This window comes from Pleurodeles waltl, chromosome 7 (assembly GCF_031143425.1).
Source record: "Pleurodeles waltl isolate 20211129_DDA chromosome 7, aPleWal1.hap1.20221129, whole genome shotgun sequence".
Classification (NCBI taxonomy): Eukaryota; Metazoa; Chordata; class Amphibia; order Caudata; family Salamandridae; genus Pleurodeles; species Pleurodeles waltl.
The window spans coordinates 5,180,271-5,205,577 of record NC_090446.1 but is presented as its reverse complement, the minus strand read 5'-3'; the positions used below and the strand labels follow the sequence as shown (position 1 = coordinate 5,205,577).

General features: G+C 49.5%; 1 protein-coding gene across 2 annotated transcripts in view; it reads left to right on the top strand.

Moving 5' to 3' along the window:
• LOC138303499 (zinc finger protein 75A-like) overlaps window positions 1–24,810 on the top strand; it is a 56,731-nt gene extending 31,921 nt beyond the window's left edge. The window contains exon 7 of one of the 2 annotated variants that reach the window (XM_069242679.1): window positions 21,680–24,810. In XM_069242679.1, the coding sequence (XP_069098780.1) occupies window positions 21,680–22,368 (689 nt within the window). In that variant the 3' untranslated portion in view covers window positions 22,369–24,810. Of the gene's footprint in view, window positions 1–21,676 lie in introns of both variants that reach the window. The other variant, XM_069242678.1, reaches the window with a different exon arrangement.
• The last annotated feature ends 497 nt before the right edge of the window (window positions 24,811–25,307 follow it).

Here is a 25,307-nt window from a genome sequence, read left to right as displayed (position 1 = left end):
TGACACCAGGACCTCAGATCTTTGCTGGAACAAGAGGAGGAGTGGAGAAGAAGCCTGCTGACCAGAGACTGAGGAGCACGATGGACTTAGTTCCAACTCTGCCGGCCCACCTGCCTGCTGCACCCGACCCTTAAAGAGCATCTGACCTGCCCTCCCCTGCAGTATCCAAGAAACCGGGAGAGCTGCCAGTGCTTCACAAATCACCAAGAAGACCTCCATGGAAGCCGAGGAGCTGCTTCCCTGCATCTGCAGGCACCCAAAGAAAGAACAGTGAAGTCCTGGACCACCAAAAACCCAATGCCAGACAGCACCACTGAAGGAATGAATAAATGAATACTACTTTATTGCGTGATTACTTAAAATCATTACAAGCAAAAAAAAAAAAATCAACATAACATTAACAGAATAAAAAAGCGACCACAAAGTGCAGCTGAGTAAAGAAAAGGTCATGACAAATGGGCATTGAAAACCCGTGAGTAAAACACAGTGAGGTTCAAGGAATAGTCTACACAGCTGTCCAGAAAGTGCAAGAGCTGATTACTCACTTAATATGCCAAACATCTAAGGCGCAGAATTGTGCTAAGATCTAAAGTGCATTCTGTATATATTTTAACCTTGAAAGTGAATCGAAACGTACTAACAAGAGACTGCATTCTATGTGGACAATCTAAATGGGGTAGGCTTTGGTGTATGGTCTTAGACAAGCAATATTCTGAAATGTCGAGTGCTGATACCCTGGACATACCATGAGGGTACTCGTTATATTAGTGTACAACTTACCCAGGAACGTGCATCCTTCAGCCACAGTCTAGCTGCACAGGTTATGGGAGACGAGACTGTCCTTTGGTGTACACTTTTGGTTCTGTCACATCCCTACGGCCCCCTGCTAGGTGCCGTGTCCCAGACTTGAGGATCTCAAGGAGCATCCGATTCAGGTCCGTCGGTGTCACACAGGCACCTGGCTGCTTCCAAAGAAAACGTGCCAAACCGTGCTAGTTCCGTTGGGACTGCTGCTGTATGCAGATATGTCAGCTCCTCCTTGCATGTTCTTAGCCCATACTGGAGAAATATAGGTCCTAAATACATCCATCTCTGTTTTAACACACCCAGACAACAACATACGATATGGGTGGGTGATTCTGTGTGATATTGACACAGCCTGCATTGTCTTTGACCACTGACCGAGGTTCTCCAGTGTGACCTTTTATTCCTAAATGGGGATAGTTAAAAGCTCAATCGGCAATATACTCCTAAACACATGGCTTCCAATGCAGCTTTTAAGTATGGTTGGCATGAGTGGCCTCATTTGACGTTGCAAGGCCTTCTGCTCCTCTGATTTTCCGGATAGTCTCAATATCTAATTCTCTTGATACCCTCTTGCCTTGCTCCTTTAAAGTTTTCTTCAGTTGATCCATTGAGATGCGTGGGTCTTGTGGGTACATTGGAGACAAATTTAGAGTGGCCTGGGTGCTGCTCAAACACTTCAGACAGCACCACTGCACCCGAGCTATCCAGCCTCAGCTGAAGTGGACCAGCAGTGTCCATGTGGTTCCCGGGCCCTCCAGGGACAAAGCTTACCTTGAGTTCACCCACTGTGGACTTCCCGACAGCGTGTGCAGACTATTTCTGCTCTCCCACCCCTACCGTGACCACCCCCGGTAACACTGCACTTCTGATGGATACACCTACCTGTGGATTCCTCACCTAAAGAATTCTCCCCTCGCGCCAGCCCTCGACGGAAATTTCTTCTAGCTCTGCACGTCGACGATGACGTCACAATCGCCCGACTCCACACGACGCCACATGACGTCATCCAGGCAATAAGAAGCCCTCGTCGACGTGCAGACGTCAGTTCCCTTTTTTCCGTGCCCGTAACGGTTAATTCTTCGAGGCTCACAGGGAGCTACTGTTTCCAACGACGGTTACGATGTCGCAGCCAAGAAAATCCGGCTTCAAACCTTGTAGCCAGTGCGGGGGTCGAATGTCGGTTACCGACCCCCACGAAAATTGCCTCTGGTGCCTTAGTTCCGACCATGAGGTTGAGTCATGCGGCTCATGTCAGCGCATGAATCCTAAGGCACTTAAAGAGAGGGAGGCGAAATTGTTCTTGGCTCGGTCCAAGAAGAAGAAGGAGAGGCGTCATCGGAGGAAGTCTTCTTCGAGATCCTCGAGGTTTCATCACCATCATAGTGACTCTCGGCGCCGTCACGGATCTTGGCGCCGATCGAGCAAGGGACGGTCCAGGTCAAGATCGGCTTCTCTGTCAGCTCGGCATCGTCCGACGTGGGAGATAAGCCCGACCGTCACCCCTCCGCCTCCTACGACCCCGACGTCACCCGGGTCGGTCTTTGAGGGCGAGCCTCCCCAGAGGCCAGACGGTTCTCCTGGCCAGGAGTTACCTGGACCTTCCTCAGCATCTATGCCGGCGCCGGTGCAGCAGCAGCAATACCCGGCTTTCCCGGCTCCGGGAACGGATCCTGCAGCGTTTTTAAACGCAATGTTTAACATTTTTGTTTCCATGACGCCGGGTGGAAGTCATGCAGGTCTGTCTGGCCCTCTGGCCTATGATTTGGGTATTCCGGCGTCTTATAGATCAATGCCTTTCACCCCATTTTTATCTACTGCACCTGAAGCGGCGCCGATGCCTATGACGTTGCCCAGGCTGACAACACCTGCTACGGCGCCGTTGGATTCGCCTCGGACTATGGAGTCGGAGCTTCCGGCTTCGGACGGATCCGAGGTTCGGCGCCGACGAAGATCTTCGCGTCGGCCAACGCCTTATCGACTCCAGGCTTGGAGTCAAGGCTTAAATCAAGACGTCTGGCTCTTCGACTTTTGGAGGAAGAAGAGTACGCGAGACAACACCTGGAGGAAGGTGAAGTTTTGGAGCCCTCTGGTGACTTCCAGGGACTGGATACAGCCAGTGGCTTGGACACTACCCCGGAATGGGATCTAGCTTCCCCTGGAGAGATCACTGAGGAAGCTGCTTCATTCCACGCAGTCATTCGGAAGGCTGCAGACTTTTTGGACCTTCCCCTTCCTACTGCGGAGGTCAAAAGAAATTTATTGACAGAGGTTTTACACCTGGCTTCTGCTTCTGCTGAGCCTCTTTTGCCCTTCAATGAGGCTCTGCTGGACCCCATTAAGGACATCTGGTTGAAACCTGTGTCCACTGCTGCGGTCAACAGAGCTGTGGCTCGTCGCTATAGGGCGGCGCCTGGTGATCCTGTGTTTCTCTACAGACAGCCAACTCCGGAGAGTCTAGTGGTGCAAGCCTCTTGTTCATCCAGATCCTCTCCTGGCTCGTTTCCTGGGACACCTGCGGACAGGGAGTCAAAAAAGATGGACCATACTGCAAAAAAGACCTTTTCATCTTGCAGTATGGCCTTAAAATCTTCCAATGCAACTTGCATACTGGGGCGTTACATCCATGCCCTTATGGAAGAGGCGAAGGGCCACCCTAGTTTGTCTCAGGAGATGTTGCAGCTGTTGGTCTATGCTCAGGCGGCTGCGACTCAGGTGATCCAGTCGGGATTGGATACTTGGGACTCGGTGGCTAGGGCTATGGGCACGACCATAGTTTCTAGACGGCAGTCGGTCATCTAGCTTCTCGTCAGACATGCAGGCCACACTTCTTGATCTTCCTTTTGATGGGGAGAGGCTCTTCGGCACAAAGGCTGACTCTGCCCTGGAACGTTTTAAGGAAAGCAGGTCGACTGCAAGATCTTTGGGACTCCAGGCGTCAGCCTCATCCTCCTTTAGAGGTTTTTGGAGGTTTAAAGGATTTGGACGTGGTTCCTTCCGTGGAAGATTGCAAGGACCACAACAATCTGCTTCTACCCTGCCATACAGATCCTTCAGGGGCAGGGGCAGAGTCCGTACGAGAGGAGCCACCTTGCAGCACTCTGCCTCTTCCTCTTCCTCGGGAGGGGTGCAGCAAGGAAAGCAGCCGTAGTCCTCCTCCACTCCCTGTCCACTTGTCTCCGGTAGGGGGAAGACTTGCCCATTTTCTTCCAATGTGGGAGGTTATAACATCGGACTCCTGGGTCATCGGCATTGTGAAGAAGGGGTACGCTCTTCCCTTTCGGGAATTCCCTCCTACCTTCCCTCCCCGCCCATCCTTCTGTTCGGAAGACCATCTTCTCCTATTACAGCAGGAGGTATTATCCCTATTGGCAAAAGGTGCGATAGAGTTGGTTCCCGAGCAAGAGCGGGGTCAGGGTTGTTATTCAAGATACTTCCTGATTCCCAAAAAGGATGGTCGGCTGAGACCGATTTTGGACTTGAGGATTTTTGAATTGGTTCCTCAAGCAGGAAAAACTCAAAATGCTGACCCTCTCACAGGTTCTTTTGGCGTTGAACGAAGGAGACTGGATGGTGTTGGTCGATTTGCAGGATGCGTATTTTCATATTCCGATCCTCAAATCGCACAGGAAGTATCTCCGGTTTGTGGTGGGATCGCAGCATTATCAGTTTGCGGTCCTCCCTTTTGGTCTTACTTCAGCACCTCGAGTCTTCACAAAGGTGATGGCGGTGGTAGCAGCAGATCTCAGAAGAAGGGGTCCCTATCTGGACGATTGGTTGATCAAAGCCAAAACTCCGGAGCTCGTGCGGTGCCATCTCCAGTCGACGACTCAATTGTTGTACGACCTGGGATTCTCAGTGAATGTGCCCAAATCTCACCTGGAGCCCTCTCAAAGCCTCCTGTTCATAGGGGCAGTGTTGGACACAACATTGAATCGGGCCTTTCCTCCACCCCAGCGGGTCCAGGATATTCAGGCGTTGATTCCAATGATTCAAAATGGAGCAGTAGTTCCAGTCCTCAAGATCCTTCGTCTGCTCGGTCTGTTCGCTTCTTGCATACTGTTGGTCACTCATGCACGCTGGCACATGAGGGCTCTTCAGTGGTGCGTCCGCAGGCAGTGGTTCCAGCACAAAGGGGATCACAAGGATTTGATAAAGATCTCCAGAGACACTGCAGTGGATCTTCGATGGTGGGCAGCGGTCGACAACCTGTCTCAAGTAAAGCCGTTCTCGCTGCCACCTCGAGTGGCCACGGTGGTAACGGATGCTTCCACTCTAGGGTGGGGAGCTCATCTGGGGGACCTGGAGATCAAGGGTCTTTGGTCTCCAGGGGAACAGAGGTTACACATCAATCTGTTAGAGTTGCGGGCAGTACGTCTGGCTCTCAAGGCCCTCCTCCCTTCCATTCGCGGTCAGTCAATCCAAGTTCTGGCAGACAACACGACCGCGATGTGGTATATAAACAAACAGGGAGGAGTGGGGTCGTATCTTCTCTGCAGAGAAGCTCTTCGTCTCTGGTCCTGGCTTCAGGAACACAAGATCTGCTTTATTGCATATCATTTGGCCGGAGTCCTGAACGTGCGTGCAGACATTCTCAGTCGACGCAGCTCGTCGATCACGAGTGGCGTCTTCATCCAGATCTAGTTCTGGGTATCTTCCGGATGTGGGGATATCTACAAATAGATCTGTTTGCAACTCAAGAGAATGCGCAGTGTCCGCTATTTTGCAGCCTCCAGTATCCGGTGCAAGGAGCTTTGGGGGACGCGTTTCAGATGTCCTGGAAGGGTCAGTTGCTTTACGCGTTTTCCCCCATACCCTTGATTCCTCGAGTTCTCAGGAAGATCCGCCAAGACCGAGCTCAAGTCATCTTAATAGCTCCGGATTGGCCGAGAAGGCTGTGGTATTCGGACCTACTCCAACTCTCTCAGTGCCCACCGCTCCGTCTCCCTTGCAGGGTGGACCTCCTCTCGCAGTCGCAGGGGCAGCTTCTACACCCCCACCTCCAGAGCCTGCATCTTCATGCCTGGAGATTGAACGGGGCAATCTGAGTTCCTTTTCTCTCCCTCCAGATGTGGTGGAAGTTATTTTATCAGCCAGGCGACACTCCACCAAGTCAATCTATGCTAATCGCTGGGCTAAATTTACAAGCTGGTGTGGAGAGAATAGTTTAGATCCCTTAAAAGCTGGTTTATCTGACATTTTGTCATTTGCACTCCATCTGGCACAGAGAGGTTGTGCAATTGCCACTGTTAAAGGTTATCTGTCTGCACTATCTGCTTTTCTGAGCCTTCCTGATCAACCACCCTTCTTTAAATCACCAATTGTTTTAAAGTTTCTAAAGGGACTCACTAATAAGTATCCACCCACACCATTCATTATGCCTCAGTGGGACCTTAACTTAGTCTTAACTCTTCTTATGGGGGCCCGTTTGAACCTATGCACTCTTGTTCTTTACGGTTCCTAGTATTCAAAACTGTTTTCCTGGTGGCCATAACATCTGCCAGAAGGGTTAGCGAGCTTCAGGCTCTCACTGTGGAACCCCCATACCTTTCTTTCTTTAAGGACAAAGTGGTGTTAAGGACCAAGGCAGCTTTCCTACCGAAGGTTGTTACACCCTTTCACCTGGGGCAGTCGACTACTCTCTCTTCCTTTTACCCTCCACCTCACCCATCCAGGGAGGAAGAGGGGCTCCACCGGCTGGATCCGCGAAGAGCACTGAGCTTCTACGTCGCCAGGACGAAAGAGTTCAGACAGAATGAACAGCTTTTTGTTGGATACGTGGGGAAGAGGAAAGGTAGAGCGGTCCACAAGAGAACGCTATCCAGGTGGGTCATTCTATGTATTAAGATCTGCTATTCTTTGGCGAAGAGAGATCCACCTGTGGGGCTTCGTGCCCATTCCACCAGAGCCAAAGCGACTTCATCGGCTTTGGCTAGAGGTGTTCCTGAGGCTGACATCTGCAGGGCAGCGACCTGGGCATCCCTCCATACTTTTGCCAAGCATTACTGTTTGGACTCTGAGGTTAGGAGGGATGGCCATTTTGCTCGCTCAGTGCTGCAAGATTTCTTGGTTTGACCATTCGGGCACCCACCACCGGAGGTTATAATGCTTGGGGACTCTATTCTTTAGGTGAGGAATCCACAGGTAGGTGTATCCATCAGAAGAATAAGTTAGTTACCTTCGGTAACGCTTTTTCTGGTGGATACAGTAACTACATGTGGATTCCTCACGGTCCCACCCGCCTCCCCGTTGCCTGACTGGTCAAGCCAAGATCTCTTTGGGTGCCCATCCTTGATCTTGTATTTATATGTATATAGCTGTTTCATGTATATAGTTGTGATGACTGTATATACTTTTCCTTTGCAAGTTAAGATAGTTGAAGAGGACATTTTGGACGTGGATTATACATACATATATATATATATTTCTCTCTCGAATTGAGCATTCATAGCTGTTATTTATAATGAGTTTTATAATAAATGTTCTATTTTCATTCATTCTGTAAATAACCTGTTCGCCTCTATGGCACGTAACAAATGGTGATAACTGACGTCTGCACGTCGATGAGGGCTTCTTATTGCCTGGATGACGTCATGTGGCGTCGCGTGGAGTCTGGCGATTGTGACGTTATCGTCGACGTGCAGAGCTAGAAGAAATTTCCGTCGAGGGCTGGCGCGAGGGGAGAATTCTTTAGGTGAGGAATCCACAGGTAGTTACTGTATCCACCAGAAAAAGCGTTACCGAAGATAAGTAACTTATTCTTCTGTACCCGGACGCCCTGGACAGAGGAGAAGAGGACCAAGGTGTCCCTACGTCCCTGGCACTCGTGAAACCTGAGCCCTCTCATTGATTCGGTCAGACTAGACCCCCAGTCTATACCTGCAGCTTGTTTCTGTGGGCCTCCTCTACCACAACAGCCCCTGGTGACTTTAAACCTGATGGTCCAAACCATCTCTGCACCCGAGCGCCCTGGACTGAGGAGAACAAGACCATGTCCTTGACCATCGCAAGACTTGAACCCCCTCAGTTGGTCACCCGGACTGGACTCTCAGCCCATCCCTGCAGCAAGATTGTGACCGACCCGATCCCCATAGACTTACACGGGCACCCGATGTTAAACTGCACCCGGCTGCCCCTGTGGCGCCTGAGGTGACCTTTTGGTGTGGCCTTGGACCTTGCCCCATACTTAGCCTAAGTCCAGGAGACTGGTCCCGTAAACCACTGTACTATACCTGTATGCAGGGCTTGTTCTTCCTCCAAAGGATAACATTGCCGATAAAATACAGTCAACCTTTGCAAACTCTAAAAATTCATAACTCAAAAAAAGTACTCACCGGATTCTGGTGATCTTAGTATCTAAAAATGTATAAAAGTATGTAAGGTAGATTTGTTAGGTCAAGTGTCTTTTAAACCTTATATTGGTCACTTTCGGCGCAGTATCTGCTCTGAACTCTGGCCATCGTTCCTTTCTCTCTTTCCTCAACACGTTGAGCAGCTTCGCTGAGGGGCATTCATGCTTGCAGGAGATTTTGACTCTGTATGGGATTCAAGTCTGGATAGATCGGGATCTATATCGCTTCCCTCAGGAGTTTTCCCCACACAATTGAATCAATCCCTTCAGGACATGGATAAGAGACTTCCCTGGTGGGAGTGCCACCTGAAGCGGGTAGATCACACCTTCTCTCTTGTTCATATTTCATACTCTAAAATACGCCTCCCAAGATTATAATGATGTGTATGGAAACAAGGCCCATCTTGGAAGAGACACAATAGCCCAGCTACAAAATGCTGACTTTCCACAAATGACTTTCACCCGGAGAGAAACCCTGGACTCCCCAGTATTGGAAGAGGAAGTAAAAGCGGATGTAAAAACCTTCAAACTACCAGGAGCACCCGGGCCAATGGCTTCACCGCAAGGTTCCGTAAAACATTTGTTTAGCTCCTATCTCCACATCAGCCAAACTTTTAAATTCAAACCTTCATGACTGAAAGTCACTCCATCAATGGGTAAAGAAAGCCAGATAATCCTACACTTAGCACCAGGGAAGGCAGCTACGCAGTGTACAGCGATAGACCAATAGCGCTTCTGAATATGGATGTTAAAATAGGTTCTAAAGTAAAAGGTACCAGGCTGGAGCCAACCTTACCATCACTCATTCGGCCTGACCGGTTGGTGTTTGTTCTTAACCATCAGACTCATGATAATGTTAGGGGGGATTGTCCGCCTGGTTGAAAAAACAAAATAAAATTTGATTGCAGCCTTGTTACCATCCCTTGATGCAGAGAAGCTTTTGACCGTGTGGACAGTCGCTTCCTTGTAAACGCTCCTCTGCAATTCGTTCCTGGTCTCACTTTCATTTCAGTTGTCAATCACCAATATCCAGAATCAGTGTAAATGGGAGAGTGTCCTGCCCCTTGGAGGAACACGGCCAGGATGCCCTGTATCTCCCATCTCTTTGTCCTTAGCATCAAACCATTAGAGGAAAGAATGTGATTGGATGGAGAGATAGAGGGGCATCCCTTTTGGAACATCTGAACATAGGATTACTTTGGTTTCCTTAACAGCCCCGGCCACTCCTTTGGCACATCTGAAACAACAAAAGAATTTGAGGCTGTTTTCTGATTTAAAATAAGCACCCACACATCTGAAATACCAAATCTCACACTGACACAAGAGGAGGTGCACGTCCTGAAGTCTTAGGCCCCATTTAAATGGGCAACCAAATATCCAAAATATCTCGGAATACACATCATACCTACCTCGAAAGTTCTGTATAAAGCTAATCTCCCACACCCACTGTCCTGGTTGCAAACTGACAATCGTAGGTGGACTCCATTTTGCCTTTCTCTCTCAGTCTGTTCCCTCAGGGATGCCTTTGCCTCATCCCTGGTGGCCTCATCTCCCCTCTCCTTTCTGTGCTGCCCCTGCAGCCCCCCTCCACCCCCTCCCCCATGAAGCACTTTTCCCACCTCCCAGCTGACTGGACCCCTGGCCTCCCTCCCCTTCTTAATGGCGGCTGCAGCGCTGTGAGAGGGCGACTCCACTGACCTCCTGGCCAGCATCTGTTGCCCTCCTCAGCTCCTCCTGCTGCTGCCTCTGCCTCTGTGAATGAACTGAGAGTCTGCCTGACTCTAACGTTCGAGGCCTTCCTCCGCACCTCATCCCTGGTGCCCTAGTGGCCATGCAACAGTAAGTATCTTCTGTCGATCTGTCTCTCCTTACTCCTGCCTTATACTTCTGCCTTTACCTGTATTTTCCTTGTTCTGTCTCTTTTCCCTTTTCTTTCTGTCCTTAGCTCCCCTCTCCGTCCTGAGCCCCTGCACACCCCCTTCCGCAAAGTGCTTTTCCCACTTCCCAGGTGACTGTACCTCATGCCTCCCTCCCCCTCTTAATGGCATCCTCAGTGGGTGCGCCAAAGGCAAGCCCTTCTTCGCCTAGCGCCAGAAACCCTGAATCTCCAACCAGCCATTCCCTGGCCACCTTCCATTACAACGCCAAGACCCTCCACCGCCTTAACACAGGACGTCTCAGCGCCTGCTGCACCGCATCTCCTAAGGTCACCCACGGACCTTTTTCCTACCGGAACTGCAACCTCAGTTTCAGTCACAGCAGACAACCGGAACACCCCAAACCTGAAACCACTGATGCCCACCACAACCTCATTGTAGGAAGCTGGCTCTGTATATACTATATCAAAATGAGATATAGTGTGAACAGAGTCCAGGGCTTCCCCAACAGGCTTGACAGAGGCAATAATAGATAATTCTAATGCTCTATTTTGTGGTAGTGTGGTCGAGCAGATAGGCTTATCAGAGGGTGGTGTTAAGCATGTGTTGCACACACACAGGCAATAAATGAGAACACACACTCAATGGCTTAACTCCAGGCCAATAGGTTTTTATGTAGGAAAATATTATTTTCTTAATTTATTCTTAGAACCACAAGATTCATTTGGCAGTTAACTACATCAAATGAAAGGTACTTTGCATAGTAGTACTTAGGACTTTGAATAGAATCAATATTGTACACAGTTGTCTTTAAAATGGCAAAAAGCTATTTTAAAAGTGGACACTGCAATTTTCAACAGTTCCTGGGGGAGATAGGTAAAGTACAGTTTCTCAGGTAAGTACCACACTTAGGAGTTCCATCTCTGGAGCATAGGTAGTTCACCATTGGGGGTTCAAGGTAACCCCAAACACCCAGTGTAAGGAAATGCCTCCTTGGCAGGTTACTCCCTAACTTTTTGCCTTTGCTGATGCTAAGTTAGGATTTGAAAGTGTGGTGAGGCCTGCTAACCAGGCCCCAGCACCAGTGTTCTTTCCCTAAACTGTACCTTTGTCTCCACAATTGGCACAACCCTGGCACTCAGTTAAGTCCCTTGTAACTGGTACCCCTGGTACCAAGGGCCCTGATGCCAGGGAAGGTCTCTAAGGGCTGCAGCATGTCTTATGCCACCCTAGGGACCCCTCACTCAGCACATGCACACTGCCTCACAGCTTGTGTGTGCTGGTGGGGAGAAAATGACTAAGTCGACATGGCACTCCCTCAGAGTGTCATGCCAGCCTCACACTGCCTGTGGCATAGGTAAGTCACCCCTCTAGCAGGCCTTAAAGCCCTAAGGCAGGGTGCACTATACCACAGGTGAGGGCATATGTGCATGAGCACTATGCCCCTACAGTGTCTAAGCAAAACCTTAGACCTTGTAAGTGCAGGGTAGCCATAGGAGTATATGGTCTGGGAGTTTGTAAAACACGAACTCCACAGTTCCATAATGGCTACACTGAAAACTGGGAAGTTTGGTATCAAACTTCTCAGCACGATAAATGCACACTGATGCCAGTATGCAATTTATTGTAGCATACACCCAGAGGGCATCTTAGAGATGCCCCCTGAATACCTACCTGACTTCTAGTGTAGGCTGACCAGTTTCTGCCAGCCTGCCACACACCAGACATGTTGCTGGCCCCATGGAGAGAGTGCCGTTGTCTTTCTGTGGCCAGGAACAAACCCTGTACTGGGTGGAGGTGCTTCTCCCCTTCCCTGCAGGAAATGTAACACCGGGCGGTGAGCCTCAAAGGCTCACCCCTTTTGTTACAGCGCCCCAGGGCATCCCAGCTAGTGGAGATGCCTGCCCCTCTGGCCACTGCCCCCACGGAGGAGAAACTGGCCAGTCAGGACAGCCCCTAAGGTGTCCTGAGCTGAGCTGACCTCTGCCTTGAGAAATCCTCCATCTTGAGTTTGGAGGATTCCCCCAATAGGATTAGGGATGTGGCCCCCTCCCCACAGGGAGGAGGCACAAAGAGGGTGTAGCCATCCTCAAGGACAGTAGCCATTGGCTACTGCCCTCCCAGACCTAAACATACCCCTAAATTCAGTATTTAGGGGCTCCCCAGATCCCAGGAAATCAGATTCCTGCAACCTGAAGAAAGAAGAAGGACTGCTGACCTACAAGCCTGCAGAGAAGGAGGAAGACGACAACTGATTTGGCCCCAGCCCTACCGGCCTGTCTCCAACTTCGAAAACCTGCTCCAGCGACGCATCCAGCAGGGACCAGCGACCTCTGAAGCCTCAGAGGACTGCCCTGGACTACAGGACCAAGAAACGCCCGTGAACAGCAGCCCTGTTCAAAACCACCTACTTCTTTGCAACAAAGAAGCAACTTCCAAGGACTTCACGTTTCCCCCTCAGAAGCGTGAGACTCTACACTCTGCACCCGACGCCCCCGGCTCAACCGGCAGAAAACCAGCACCTCCGGGAGGACTCCCCCCGACTGCAAGGCTGTGAGTAACCAGAGACGACCCCCCTAAGCCCCCACAGTGACACCTGCAGAGAGAATCCAGAGGCTCCCCCTTACCAGGAGTGACCCCCAGACGACCCTCTGCCTTGCTCAGGTGGTGGCTGTCCCGAGAAGCCCCCCCCCCACCCCCCCCCCCCGTCCCTGCCTGCACCTCTACAGTGACCCCAGGGTCCCTCCATTGAAACCTATACAAAACCTGATGCCTGCTTTGCACACTGCACCCGGCCGCCCCTGTGCCGCTGAGCGTGTGTTTTGTGTGCCTACTTGTGTCTTTTCCCCCCCCCCCCCAGTGCTCTACAAAAAACCCCCTGGTCTGCCCCCAAGGACGCGGTTACTTACCTGCTGGCAGACTGGAGCCGGAGCACCCCTGTTCTCCATAGGCCCCTATGTTTTTTGGGCACCTCTTTGATCTGCACCTGACCGGCCCTGTGCTGCTGGTGTGGTAACTATGGGGTTACCTTGAACCCCCAACAGTGGGCTGCCTGTGCCCCAGAACTGAGACTTGTAAGTGTTTTACTTACCTCCTAATCTAACCTTTACTTACCTCCAAAACTGTTGATTTTTGCACTGTGTCCACTTTGTAAAAATGTCAATAAGCTATTTTCAAAGTCTGTACATGGTATTTCCCTTCAAAGTTCCTAAAGTATCTAAGTGAAGTGCCTTACATTTAAAGTATTAACTGTAAATCTTGAACCTGTGGTTCTTAAAATAATCTAAGAAAATATATTTTTCAATATAAAAACCTATTGGCCTGAAGTAAGTCTTTGGGTGTGTGTTGCTCATTTATTGCCTGTGTGTGTACAACAAATTCTTAACACTACCCTCTGATAAGCCTACTGCTCGACCACACTACCACAAAATAGAGCATTAGAATTATCTAATTTTGCCACTATCTTACCTCTAAGGGGAACCCTTGGACTCTGTGCACACTATTTCTTACTTTGAAATAGTACATACAGAGCCAACTTCCTACACCCAGCACCAGCAGCTCAGGGCCGGTCACGTGCAGAGTTCAAACAGGAGCCAAAATAACGTGGGCGCCTATGGAGACAGGGGGTACTTCGGTCTGCTTGCAGGTAAGTACCCGTGATGTCAGCGGGCAGACCAGGGGGTTTTGGAGGAGTACTGGAGGGGCCCCAAGTAGGCACAAAAACCACACCCTTAGCGGCACAGGGGCGGCTGGGTGCAGAGTGCCAACAGGGCGTCGGGTTCTCAATAGAACCCTATGGTGAGACCCAGGGGGTCACTTAGGTGCTGCAGGCAGGGCACAGGGGGTCTCTCGGGCAAGCCACCGACTGGGCAAGAGTGAGGGCCGCCTGCTGGTTGTTGCTGCACCAGTGGTCGGATTCTCTTCTCTTGAGCCTGGGGGCTGCGGGTGCAGTGCCTCTCCAGGCGTCGGATATCTTCGTCCCGGGCAGTCGCGGTCAGGGGGGTCCTTGGGATTCCCTCTGCAGATGTCATCGTGGGGGTGCAGAGAGGTCAGCCCAGAGTGGACACGTCGGTGGAGTCACCTGGGGTCATCCCTGGCTATTTGGTTTCTCTGGACATGGGCTGGGGGCATCGGGTGCAGAGTAGTTGGACTCGCGCTTCTGGAGTGAGGTGAGAATCCCTTTAAAGTTGGTTTCTTGGTCTTCTTTTTGGACAGGTCCGCTGTCCACAGGAGTTTCTTGGTCATCAGTGCTGCAGGCAGTTCCCTGGAGGCTTTTCAGGGGTCGCTGGTCCTGCAGGGCGCGTTTCTTCTTTTCTTGCAGATTTCCAAAGCAGGAGACTGGCTGGTAGGGCTAGGTCCGAGTCAGTTGTTGTCTCCTCTTCTCTGGGGGTTTTTCAGCTCAGCAGTCCTTCTTTTTTCTTGAGGTCACCTGGAATCTGAAGAGCTGGGTTCAGGGTCGCCCTTAAATACTAAATTTAGGGGTGTGTTAGAGGTTAGAGGGCAGTAGCCAATGGCTACTCTCCCTGAGGGTGGCTACACCCTCCTCATGCCCACTCCCCCTGGGGAGGGGGCACATCCCTATCCTTGTTGGTCCTAATCCTCTAAAGCAAGATGGAGGATTTCTCAAGGATGGTGTCACTTCAGCTCTGGACACCATAGGGGTGGTCCTGGCTGAGGGGGTGACTCCTCCTTATGTTTCTCATTATCCCTCTGGACTTGCCGCCAAAAGTGGGGGTTCATCTGGGGGGGGGGGGAAGGGGGAGTGGGGCGGGCATCTCCACTAGTTGGAGTGCCCTGGGGTACTGTAACACCAGGCTTGAGCCTTTGAGGCTCACCGCCAGGTGTTACAGTTCCTGCAGGGAGAGGTGTGAAGCACCTCCACCCAGGACAGGCATTGTTTCTGACCACAGAGTGCACAAAGGCACTCTTCCACATGTGGTCAGAAACTCGTCTGGATGTGGCAGGCTGGCACAGACCGGTCAGCCTTGCACTAGCAGTTGGGCTAACGTACAGGGGGCATCTCTAAGATGCCCTCTGTGTGCATTTTTCAATAAATCCCACACTGGCATCAGTGTGGGTTTATTGTGCTGAGAAGTTTAATACCAAACTTTCCACTATTTAGTGTAGCCATTATGGTGCTGTGGAGTTTGTAATGCCAGACTCCTAGATCATATACTCAGTATGGCTACACTACACTTACAATGTCTAAGTTGACTTAGACACTGTAGGGGCATAGTGCTCGTGCAGCTATGCCCTCGCCTGTGGTATAGTGCACCCTGCCTTAGGGCTGTAAGGCCTGCTTGAGGAGTGACTTACCTATGACACAGGAAGTGGTTTGTGGGCATGGAACTCTGAGGGGAGTGCCATGTCAACTTTGTCTTTTCCCCCCAATAGTACACACAAGCTGTGAGGCAGTGTGCATGTGTTGAGTGAGAGGTCCTCTGGTGGCATAATACATGCTGCAGCCCTTAGGGACCTTCCCTGGCCACAGGGCCCTTGGTAGCAGGAGTACCTTTTACAAGGGACTTCACTGCGTGCCAGGGCTGTGCCAATTGTGGAAACAAAGGTACAGTTTTAGGGAAAGAACACTAGCGCTGGGGCCTGGTTAGCAGGGTCCCAGCACACTTTCCATCAAAGCTGGCATCAACACTAGGCAATAAATGGGGGGTATCCATGCCAACAGTGGCATTTTCCTACATTCATCAACTGCCTCGTTCTGAATATACATTCCTTCCATAAGCACTCCACTGAACTCTGAGACCTGATCGACTCTGCCTATCCAGACATCGCCTTCCTAACCGAGACCTGGACCAACCCTACCTCTGGACGGGACATCGCCATCGCAATCCTGAACGGCCACAACTTCCTAAGGAAGTATCAACACTCCGTCCGGGCGGGGGACTGGCCATTGTACACAAGTCCTCATTCCGCATCACGGTCAACACGGAGGAACACTGCACCACAATGGAACACCTACACTTCCTGATCCACGCCACTCACAACTCCTCCCTCCGAGGCACCCGTCTACAGACCGCCTGGCCCTGCCCAGCCTTCATTGAAGCCATGGTAGACATCGCCAGCCCCCACGCCATGACGTCCACCGAATACCTCCTCCTGTGTGACTTGAATTGCCACCTCTAGGACCGCAATGACCGAAACACCACTTCCCTACTTGACAATCTCGCCACCCTTGGTCTCAGGCAACAGATCACCACGCCCAGGCACGCCGCAGGACACACACTAGACCCCATATTTACCTCAATCAACCGGATCACCATCAAGTATACCTCCACCCCGGACTGGACCGACCATAACTGCATACACTTCGCCATCACTGCACCCAACGGCCGCCTCCGTGTCCCCAGGGCACCCCACAGGAAATGGAACGGATTCACCGACAAGCAGCTCACCACGACCCTCGCCAAATCACCCCCGCCCACCTCCGATGAAACCAGCGCCGCAGCATGCATCCTCAACTTCTGGATCACCGAATGCGGCAACTCCTTAGCCCCCCCCCCCTCCGATAAACTTCAGTCAAGCGCACCCCAAAAAAGCCAGCAGGTTCACCACTGAACTCCAAGAATCCAAACGCACCTGCAGGCGCCTAGGGAAGAAATGGAGGAGCAGCAAAACCAGCAAAGACCTCACCTCCTTCAGAGCCCCATTGCCACTCACCACCAACGAATCAATCATGCAAAAAAGCCACACTCCGTGAACGCATCAACGCCTCCCCCTACCACATGAAAGAACTCTTCATGGTAATCAGCAAATTCACCAATCCTTCCTCGGAAACCACCAACATCCCCCTGTTGCAAGACCTCTGCGACAAACTGGCCACTTTCTTCCACAGCAAGATTAAGGACATCTGTGACCGCTTTCTCCTGCAGAACCTTCCCAGCGTCGGAAGCTACGACCGGCCCAGCCCCCCAGAACCCACCCAAACCGTCCACAGCTGGTCCACTCTCACTACAGAGGAGACCAAAATCATCATGAACACCATTCACTCTGGAGCTCCAGCAGACCCCTGTCCTCACCACATCAACAACAGAGCCAGTGCATCCATCGCACCAGAACTTTGCAAAACGCTGAACTGCTCCATCAAAACAGCCACCTTCCCGAAGATTGGGAACACGCCGAAGTCCTCCACCTCCTGATAAACCCACAGCCGACCCATCAGAGCTCAAGAATTTCTGACCCATCTCGCTGCTACCCTACTCAGGCAAAGTCCTGGAAAAATCCATGAACTCACCACTGTGACAATTCCTCGAGGACAACAAGTCTCAGTACGAATCTGTCTGGATTCCGCAACAACCAGAGCACGCAGACAGCTCTTCTTGCAGCCACGGACGACATCCGCAAACTTCTCGACCACAGACACACCGCAGCACTCATACTCATACCTTGTGCGCCAGACTCCACGACGCAGGAATCAGTGGAAAAGCCCTGCAATGGGTCCACTCCCTCCTCACCGGAAGAACACAGAGTCAGCCTCCCACCCTCCATATCCAAACCAACAGAAGTCAGCTGCGGAGTCCCTCAGGGATCCCCCCAGAGCCCAACGCTCTTCAGTGTATACATGGCCCCGCTTGCAGCCATCGAGGCCACAAAATGAACATCCTGTCACACGCTGATGATACAACTCATATCCCTCACTGAAGACCCGGACAAAGCTCAGAGGAACTTTCGCACCAGGATGAAAGCCGTCGACGCCTGGATGAGGGAGAGCTGCCTCAGGCTCAACTCAGACAAGACCGAGCTCATCATATTTGGAAACTCCAACTCTGTCTGGGACAACTCCTGGTGGCCCACATTGCTCTGAGCAGCAGCTACTCGGACTGACCATGCCCACAACCTAGGAATCATCCTCGACTCTTCCCTATCAATGACCCGACAAGTGAACGCAGTCACCTCTTCCTGCTGACACACGCTCCTCCAACTCCGCAAAATCTTCAAATGGATCACTTTCTACTGCTGCAAAATAATCAACCACTCATTAGTCACAAGCAAGCACCACAGCAAAGAACATCAGAAAACTACAACTCTTCTAAAACGCTGCCACCAGACTCGTCCTGAACCTCCCCACGAAGAACACATCTCCCAAAACCTGAGGAACCTCGATTGGCTCCCAAGTAGAGAAGCGAATCAAATTCAAACTACTCACCCACACCTACAAGGCTCTTCACAACATCAGACCAGCCTACCTGAACCATCACATCTCTTTCCATAAACCCACCAGACCCCTCCGCTCCACCCAGCAGGCGCTAGCGACCATCTCACGCATGCGGAAAACCACTGCCGGCAGAAGATCTTTCCCATACCTCGCAGCTAAGAGCTGGAACAACCTGCCCACGCAACTGAGACAAAGCCCATTACTCACCATGTACAGGAAGAACCTCAAAACATGGCTCTTCGAATGAGGCCCAGACCCACCACCAACGCCTTACGGGTGAGTAGCCGCGCTTCAAAAAAACTGATTGATTCATTTGATTCTTGAATGAGACAGATTAACACAATCAAAATGTTGATTTGATTCTTGAATAGGACTGATTAACAAAATCAAAATTAATGTTTTTCTGAGGGTTCTGTATGTATGTGTATAATACATACATATATATATATATATATATATATATATATAACTATAACTCATCCTTAAGGTGATTATAACTTGCGCCCCTGCCATGTACAGTCCCTGATCAATAATTTTACTGCAGACGATACAGTGACATTATCAATGATGTTATCAAAGATGTCATGAGCGCTGTAATTTGTGCGGTAATTAGCAGTGCATGGCGAGGGCGTAAGTTATAGTTACCTTAGGGCACGAGTTATAGTTACTTGCGATAACTATAACTCGCACCCTCGCCAGTCACTGCTAATTACCCACAAATTACGGAAATCATGCCATCTTTCATAACATCATTGATAATATCAATTTAATATTTGCAGTAACATTTTTGTTGAAAAAAACTGTGCAAGGCGGGCCGCTAGTTTTTGTACGTTTAAAATGTGAGCCTAACTATAACATCCCTTTAACCTTTGTTTTCTTAAGTAAAAATTAAAATATATATATATATATATATTTATTTTAGCTTTTCTGGTCCTGTTTGTAGGAAGCTGGCCTTGTGTGTGGTGAGCACCTATGGTGTTATCACCTTGTACCAGGTATCCCCTATTGGTGAAGTGTAGTCAGTGTCTAGGAAGCCAGGGCTCTCTAGAGGTAGCTGTGGATGAGCAGCCAAGACTTATCCAGGAGACATGCAAAGCTCTTGCAATACCACTGTAGTCACACGGCACCTACACACATGAAAGAATACACTCAGTGTTACAAAAATAAAAGTACTTTATTATACTAACACACATACTAAAATACCAAATAGGCAATACTCCAATAGGAGGTGTTGCCTCCCTCTCCCAAAGAAATCCTTTGTTCTGCCTTCCTTTGCTTGAGCTGGTCAAGAAGCTGGTCTGTATTGGCCAGAAAAGCGGACTAAGACGCTAGTGTGGCGATAGAGGCAGGACGTGGGATCTACGTTTGGTGGACCTTACCTCCTAATCTAACTGTGATTCCTCCTATCATGAAATTATCTTTCCTGCAGGGCCCATGTACGCCAACATGTGCATTCCCTCCGGTGACCACCGTCCACTTACAGCATCTGCCCCAGGTGGAGTCAAGTAGAATAGACCCACTTGATTTGTTTTTCTCTGCTTGTTATTGTGCCACCAGGATGTATATTCTCAAAGAATGAGGTTTAAAAACCTATGTGATTTACATTTTCAATCTGTTATTATTCCCAGACAACAAATTACTCAAGTACTCATGTCAACATGGTGGCCATTGACATACTTCACTTTGTTGATCCATTCAAGCCACTACCCTCATTACAGGAGTGGCAGTTTAGAGTAAGGTACTTACCACAGCTAGTAACTATTGCTACACGCAGTTTCGCATTTAAACAGTGTGGTAAAGATGCCATACTCTGAGTTCTACCTCAAATAATGATTACTTTACAAGTAGAATTGTTGCCTTCTGCACTGAACTCTGAATGCATATGAATCTGACACACACTTCCCCCAGTAAACCTCCAGATGCTTTGATCTGCTTGGGTGTCCACTGGCAATATTGTGGGGACAGCTTTATGCATAGTGATGGGAATGTAACCACCCTGCTCATAATCTGGGCATGTATGTCCGAAAATAAAAATAACCCTTGTAGGTTATATCTTATATCTGCTTAGTTCCACAGCGCGAAGAACGTGTGTTGATGACGTGTTAATCCATTATTCCTGAATGTAAGGTCAGGGATGACCATCTGTGCAGGTGGCAGTAATGCAAGGCGTGGTGGAAGCCAACACCTCTTCTGTATCGATGGAAGCTTTGTTGGCTCTAAGCACCTAGGGAGCTGAGGGGTTAAGAGACTCACCACAGATTGAGACAAGATCTCTTCCTGGTTGTATGATCTCCACGTTCCCTGGAGACTGTTCTCCATCCTCTCAATCGCAAGAAAACACTTTCTATATTTTTAACTTGTAAAATCCAATTCTCCGCACAGATGAAATTAATTTAATCTACGCAAATGTGTAAGTAAAATTTTCACAGGTTACAAAAAAAGGGCTATTGTGAGAACGGCTTTATTAGTGTAAACGTAGCTCTATACTTCATTACATAGAATTATTGTAGTTGTGAGATGTGCGCAAATTATATTACTTGGGAGCGGCTGGAATATATTGAAAGTCCACTGATCAGGCTTTCTGCAGTTGGGTTACACACTTTAAGCAACACCAATATGTAAACTAGATCGAGATATACTAATAATTATGGCAGAATATAACACCCGCTGATGACGCGGGCTGAAAATCAATTCTAAAATTAGTGCAATATGATACCAAGGTCTGTGCGTTTTTAAACTGTTTTGCTTTCATCGTATAATCCGAGATGGAGGGTCTGCCGAGTTCTAAATCGGGCCCAAAGTCGCCACGGTGGTCACATTGTAGTGGAAACTACATAAGTGGATTTAGTATTGGAGAGGGAAGGCTACATCTAATGTGAGGTGATCATTCCTAAATGCACGAGACTGCTGCAGGCTTCCCAAAGTATTTATGAACTAATCTCTGAAGCTGCTAAATTGCCAGGTAACTTCAAACATAAACATGTCCGAGGAGGATTGATCAGTTAATTGTTACCACAATCCTAGAATTAAATATTCCTTAGCACTGCCTACTAACATCCTTCTTACCCGACTTCTCCTTGTGTCGTGCCTTGAATGAGAAGCCTTCTCGCAGTGCTAGAGCAGGATGGCCATGTATTTGTTCATCATTTCAGTTCATACATCACTTCCTTTCTTCTAGAACACTTCATAGTGAGGTAGTAAAAAGGAGACAGGTGTCATATTCACAGTAGCAAGAAAATCCCAATTAAATAAAACTATAAAATTCACCAGTATACAGAAAACATGTACAAAGAGCCTGAATATCACAGGTAGAAATCTATGTAAACTTACCTAAGAACATGCTGTGTTCCACCTTCTGACTTGAACTTAGTTTTCTTTCACAAGCTTCATATCACAATGTGAAAGTCATGTCTTCCTTATGTGGACTCTGCCAGGCTGTGAAACCTAAATGCTGTCATCTTCTTTTCTGTCCAGCAGCTGAAGAAAGAAGGAGCGTGAAAATGAAAGCCAACTCCTCTGCCGGAGACACTGAGAGAACAGCATACAGAAGAGCCAGAGTAAAGGATGTGAAGAAGGCAGAGAAAGGAGCTCCCTCCAGAGGTTATGTGTGGTCAGAAGGTAACGAAGAACCGAGAGCGGACACGGTGACTCAGTGTGACAACATTTACCTGCTTCCAGAACATTGCAAAATCGAACCCGGGACTTCCACCATTCAGAGCTCTGGTCAAAACAAAGATTTTGAATGCAGTCTGTGGAACACAAACCTTGCAGTGCAACCAAACGCACAGATTAGTGTTGTGCCACACGTATTCCCTGAACCAGAGTCATCTTTCAAAACAAAGTGGAAACTTACCAGGCATGAGAGGGCAGCTTTGTTAGAGAGGCCTTTCATTTGTACAGTTTGTGGCAACAGCTTCAGCCGGCGGCACCATCTTACACAACACCAAAGAACTCACACAGGAGAGAGACCATATCAGTGTACTGATTGCAAGAAACGGTTCAGTATGAAAGGAAACCTCAATAGGCACCGGATAATGCACATGGTGGCGTACCAAAAACATCAACCTCAAGGCTCGATCTATGTAAAGATGCCAAAGAAGCCTACCTTAAGATGCCACTCCCCAGAAGAGACCAAAGAAACCTGCCTCAATGCACCGCCTCTCTGAAGATGAGAAAGACGCAGCCTGAAGGCACCATTCCTGTGAAGATGAGAAGCCTGAAGCTACCATCCCTGTGAAGACGAGAAAAATGCCACCCTCAAGGCACCATCCGTGTGAAGACCAGAAAGACGCCAGCCTTGAAGGCACCATCCCTGTGAAGACGAGAAAAATGCCAGCCTGAAGGCACCATCCCTGTGAAGACCAGAAAGACGCCAGCCTTGAAGGCACCATCCCTGTGAAGACGAGAAAAATGCCAGCCTGAAGGCACCATCCCTGTGAAGATGAGACGCCAGCCTGAAGCCACCATCCCTGTGAAGACAAGAAAAATGCCACCCTCAAGGCACCATCCCTGTGAAGACGAGAACGACGCCAGCCTGAAGGCACCATCCCTGTGGAGACCAGAAAGACGCCAGCCTTGAAGGCACCATCCTTGTGGAGACGACAAAGACGCTAGCCTGAAATCACCATCCCTGTGAAGACTAGAAAGATGCCAGCTTCAAGGCATAATCCCTGTGAAGACGAGAAACACACCAGCCTTGAAGGCACCATCCCTGTGAAGATGAGAAACACGCCAGCCTTGAAGGCACCAACCCTGTGAAGATAAGAAACATGCTAGCCTGAAGTCACCATCCCTGTGAAGACAAGAAAGTTGCCAGCTTCAAGGCACCACCATCTGTGAAGACAAGAAAGATGCCAGCTTCAAGACACTATCCCTGTGAAGACGAGAAAGATGCCAGCTTCAAGGCACCATCCCTGTGAAGACCAGAAAGATGCCAGCCCGAAAGCACCATCCCTGTGAAGACAAGAAACACGCCAGCCTTGAAGGCCCCATCCCTGTGAAGACGAGAAAGACGCTAGCCTGAAGGCACCATCCCTGTGAAGACGAGAAAGATACCAGCCTGAAGGCACCATCCCTGTGAAGACAAGAAAGATGCCAGCTTCAAGGCACCATCCCTGTGAAGACGAGAAAGACGCCAGCTTCAAGGCACCATCCTTGTGAAGACGAGAAAGATGCCAGCTTCAAGGCACCATCCCTGTGAAGACGAGAAAGACGCCAGCTTCAAGGCACCATCCCTGTGAAGACAAGAAAGACGCCAGCTTCAAGGCACCATCCCTGTGAAGACGAGAAAGACGCCAGCTTCAAGGCACCATCCCTGTGAAGACGAGAAAGACGCCAGCTTCAAGGCACCATCCCTGTGAAGACGAGAAAGACGCCAGCTTCAAGGCACCATCCCTGTGAAGACGAGAAAGACGCCAGCTTCAAGGCACCATCCCTGTGAAGACGAGAAAGACGCCAGCTTCAAGGCACCATCCCTGTGAAGACGAGAAAGACGCCAGCTTCAAGGCACCATCCCTGTGAAGACGAGAAAGACGCCGGCTCCAAGGCACCATCCCTGTGAAGACGAGAAAGACGCCGTCTCCAAGGCACCATCCCTGTGAAGATGAGAAAGATGCCAGCATAAAGGCACAATCCCTGTGAAGACGAGAACAAAGCCAGCCTGAAGAGACCATCCCTGTGAAGATGATAAAGACGCCAGACTGAAGGCACCATCCCTGGGAAGACGAGACAGACGCCAGCTTCAAGGCACCATCCCTGTGAAGACGAGAAAGACGCCAGCTTCAAGGCACCATCCCTGTGAAGACGAGAAAGACGCCAGCTTCAAGGCACCATCCCTGTGAAGACGGGAAAGACGCCAGCTTCAAGGCACCATCCCTGTGAAGACGAGAAAGACGCCGGCTCCAAGGCACCATCCCTGTGAAGACGAGAAAGACGCCGGCTCCAAGGCACCATCCCTGTGAAGATGAGAAAGATGCCAGCATAAAGGCACAATCCCTGTGAAGACGAGAACAAAGCCAGCCTGAAGAGACCATCCCTGTGAAGATGATAAAGATGCTAGACTGAAGGCACCATCCCTGGGAAGACGAGACAGACGCAGCCTGAAGGACGCAGCCTCAGAGCACCATCCCTGTGACGATGCAAAAGAAGCCTGCATCAAGGTGTTTTCCTTGTGGAGATGAGAGAGGCCATCCTCAAGTGTCTATTACTGCAGGGATTACATCTTGAGAAATTAATCCAGTAGCTTACAATATAAATTACATTCATGTGAAAAGTTTTTTTATTTTTTTTATTTTAAATAGAAAACTATTCCTTACAAAGGTGAACAGAAGTAGAATAGTCACATGTCACTGCCTTAAGAAAGATTTCAGGAAGTAATCATGTTAGCTGACCCACAAAATCCTGAAAGTAGGACTCCCACACGAACTTGAAGTGAATTTGAAAATCTGTCATGGGTATCTTTATCCTGTGTCTTGACTCTGCTTGGATTCTTTAATGTTATGACTTGTGTAAAGTGTTTTCTGGCACAAACCTGGAGAAGGGGGATCTGATCCCGTACGTAATGTAAACATTGCTTTAATAAGAATATATTAATGTTTTATTTATCAAAACGTGTTCAGACAGAAGCCCTTTACTCACATGGCCATTCAGAAGGTGTCATGTGGAAGTGAGACTTCCTTGTAGCTTTATGTCTGACAGACAATCCCTCAATGAAAACACAAGAATCCTTTACATAACTGCAATTTTCTTCTATTTACCTGATCAATAATATCCTAATGCCGTTCCTCTTTGGCAACAGACTGACTCCTCGTGTGTGAGGTTTCAGAAAGCTGGTGTCCTGTGAGGTTCACACTTCACGTGATTGCTGCAGTGGACGCCTCCTGTGCAGTGCGGGGTCTTGGGGTGCTCATCCGATCACGGGGGTGTTCTTGGTGGCTGGTAATGTGTGTGGTATGGCATGGATTTCATGGTCTAAGTTTAGCATCATTCAGTCACTCTGTATGCCTTGAACTCTGTGCTTTGGTGCCTGGTAACATCGAGTGACGCTTACGGCGAGTACATCCCTCCAAATACAGTGCCTGAGCGGCTGGGTATGGCAGATGGTGTA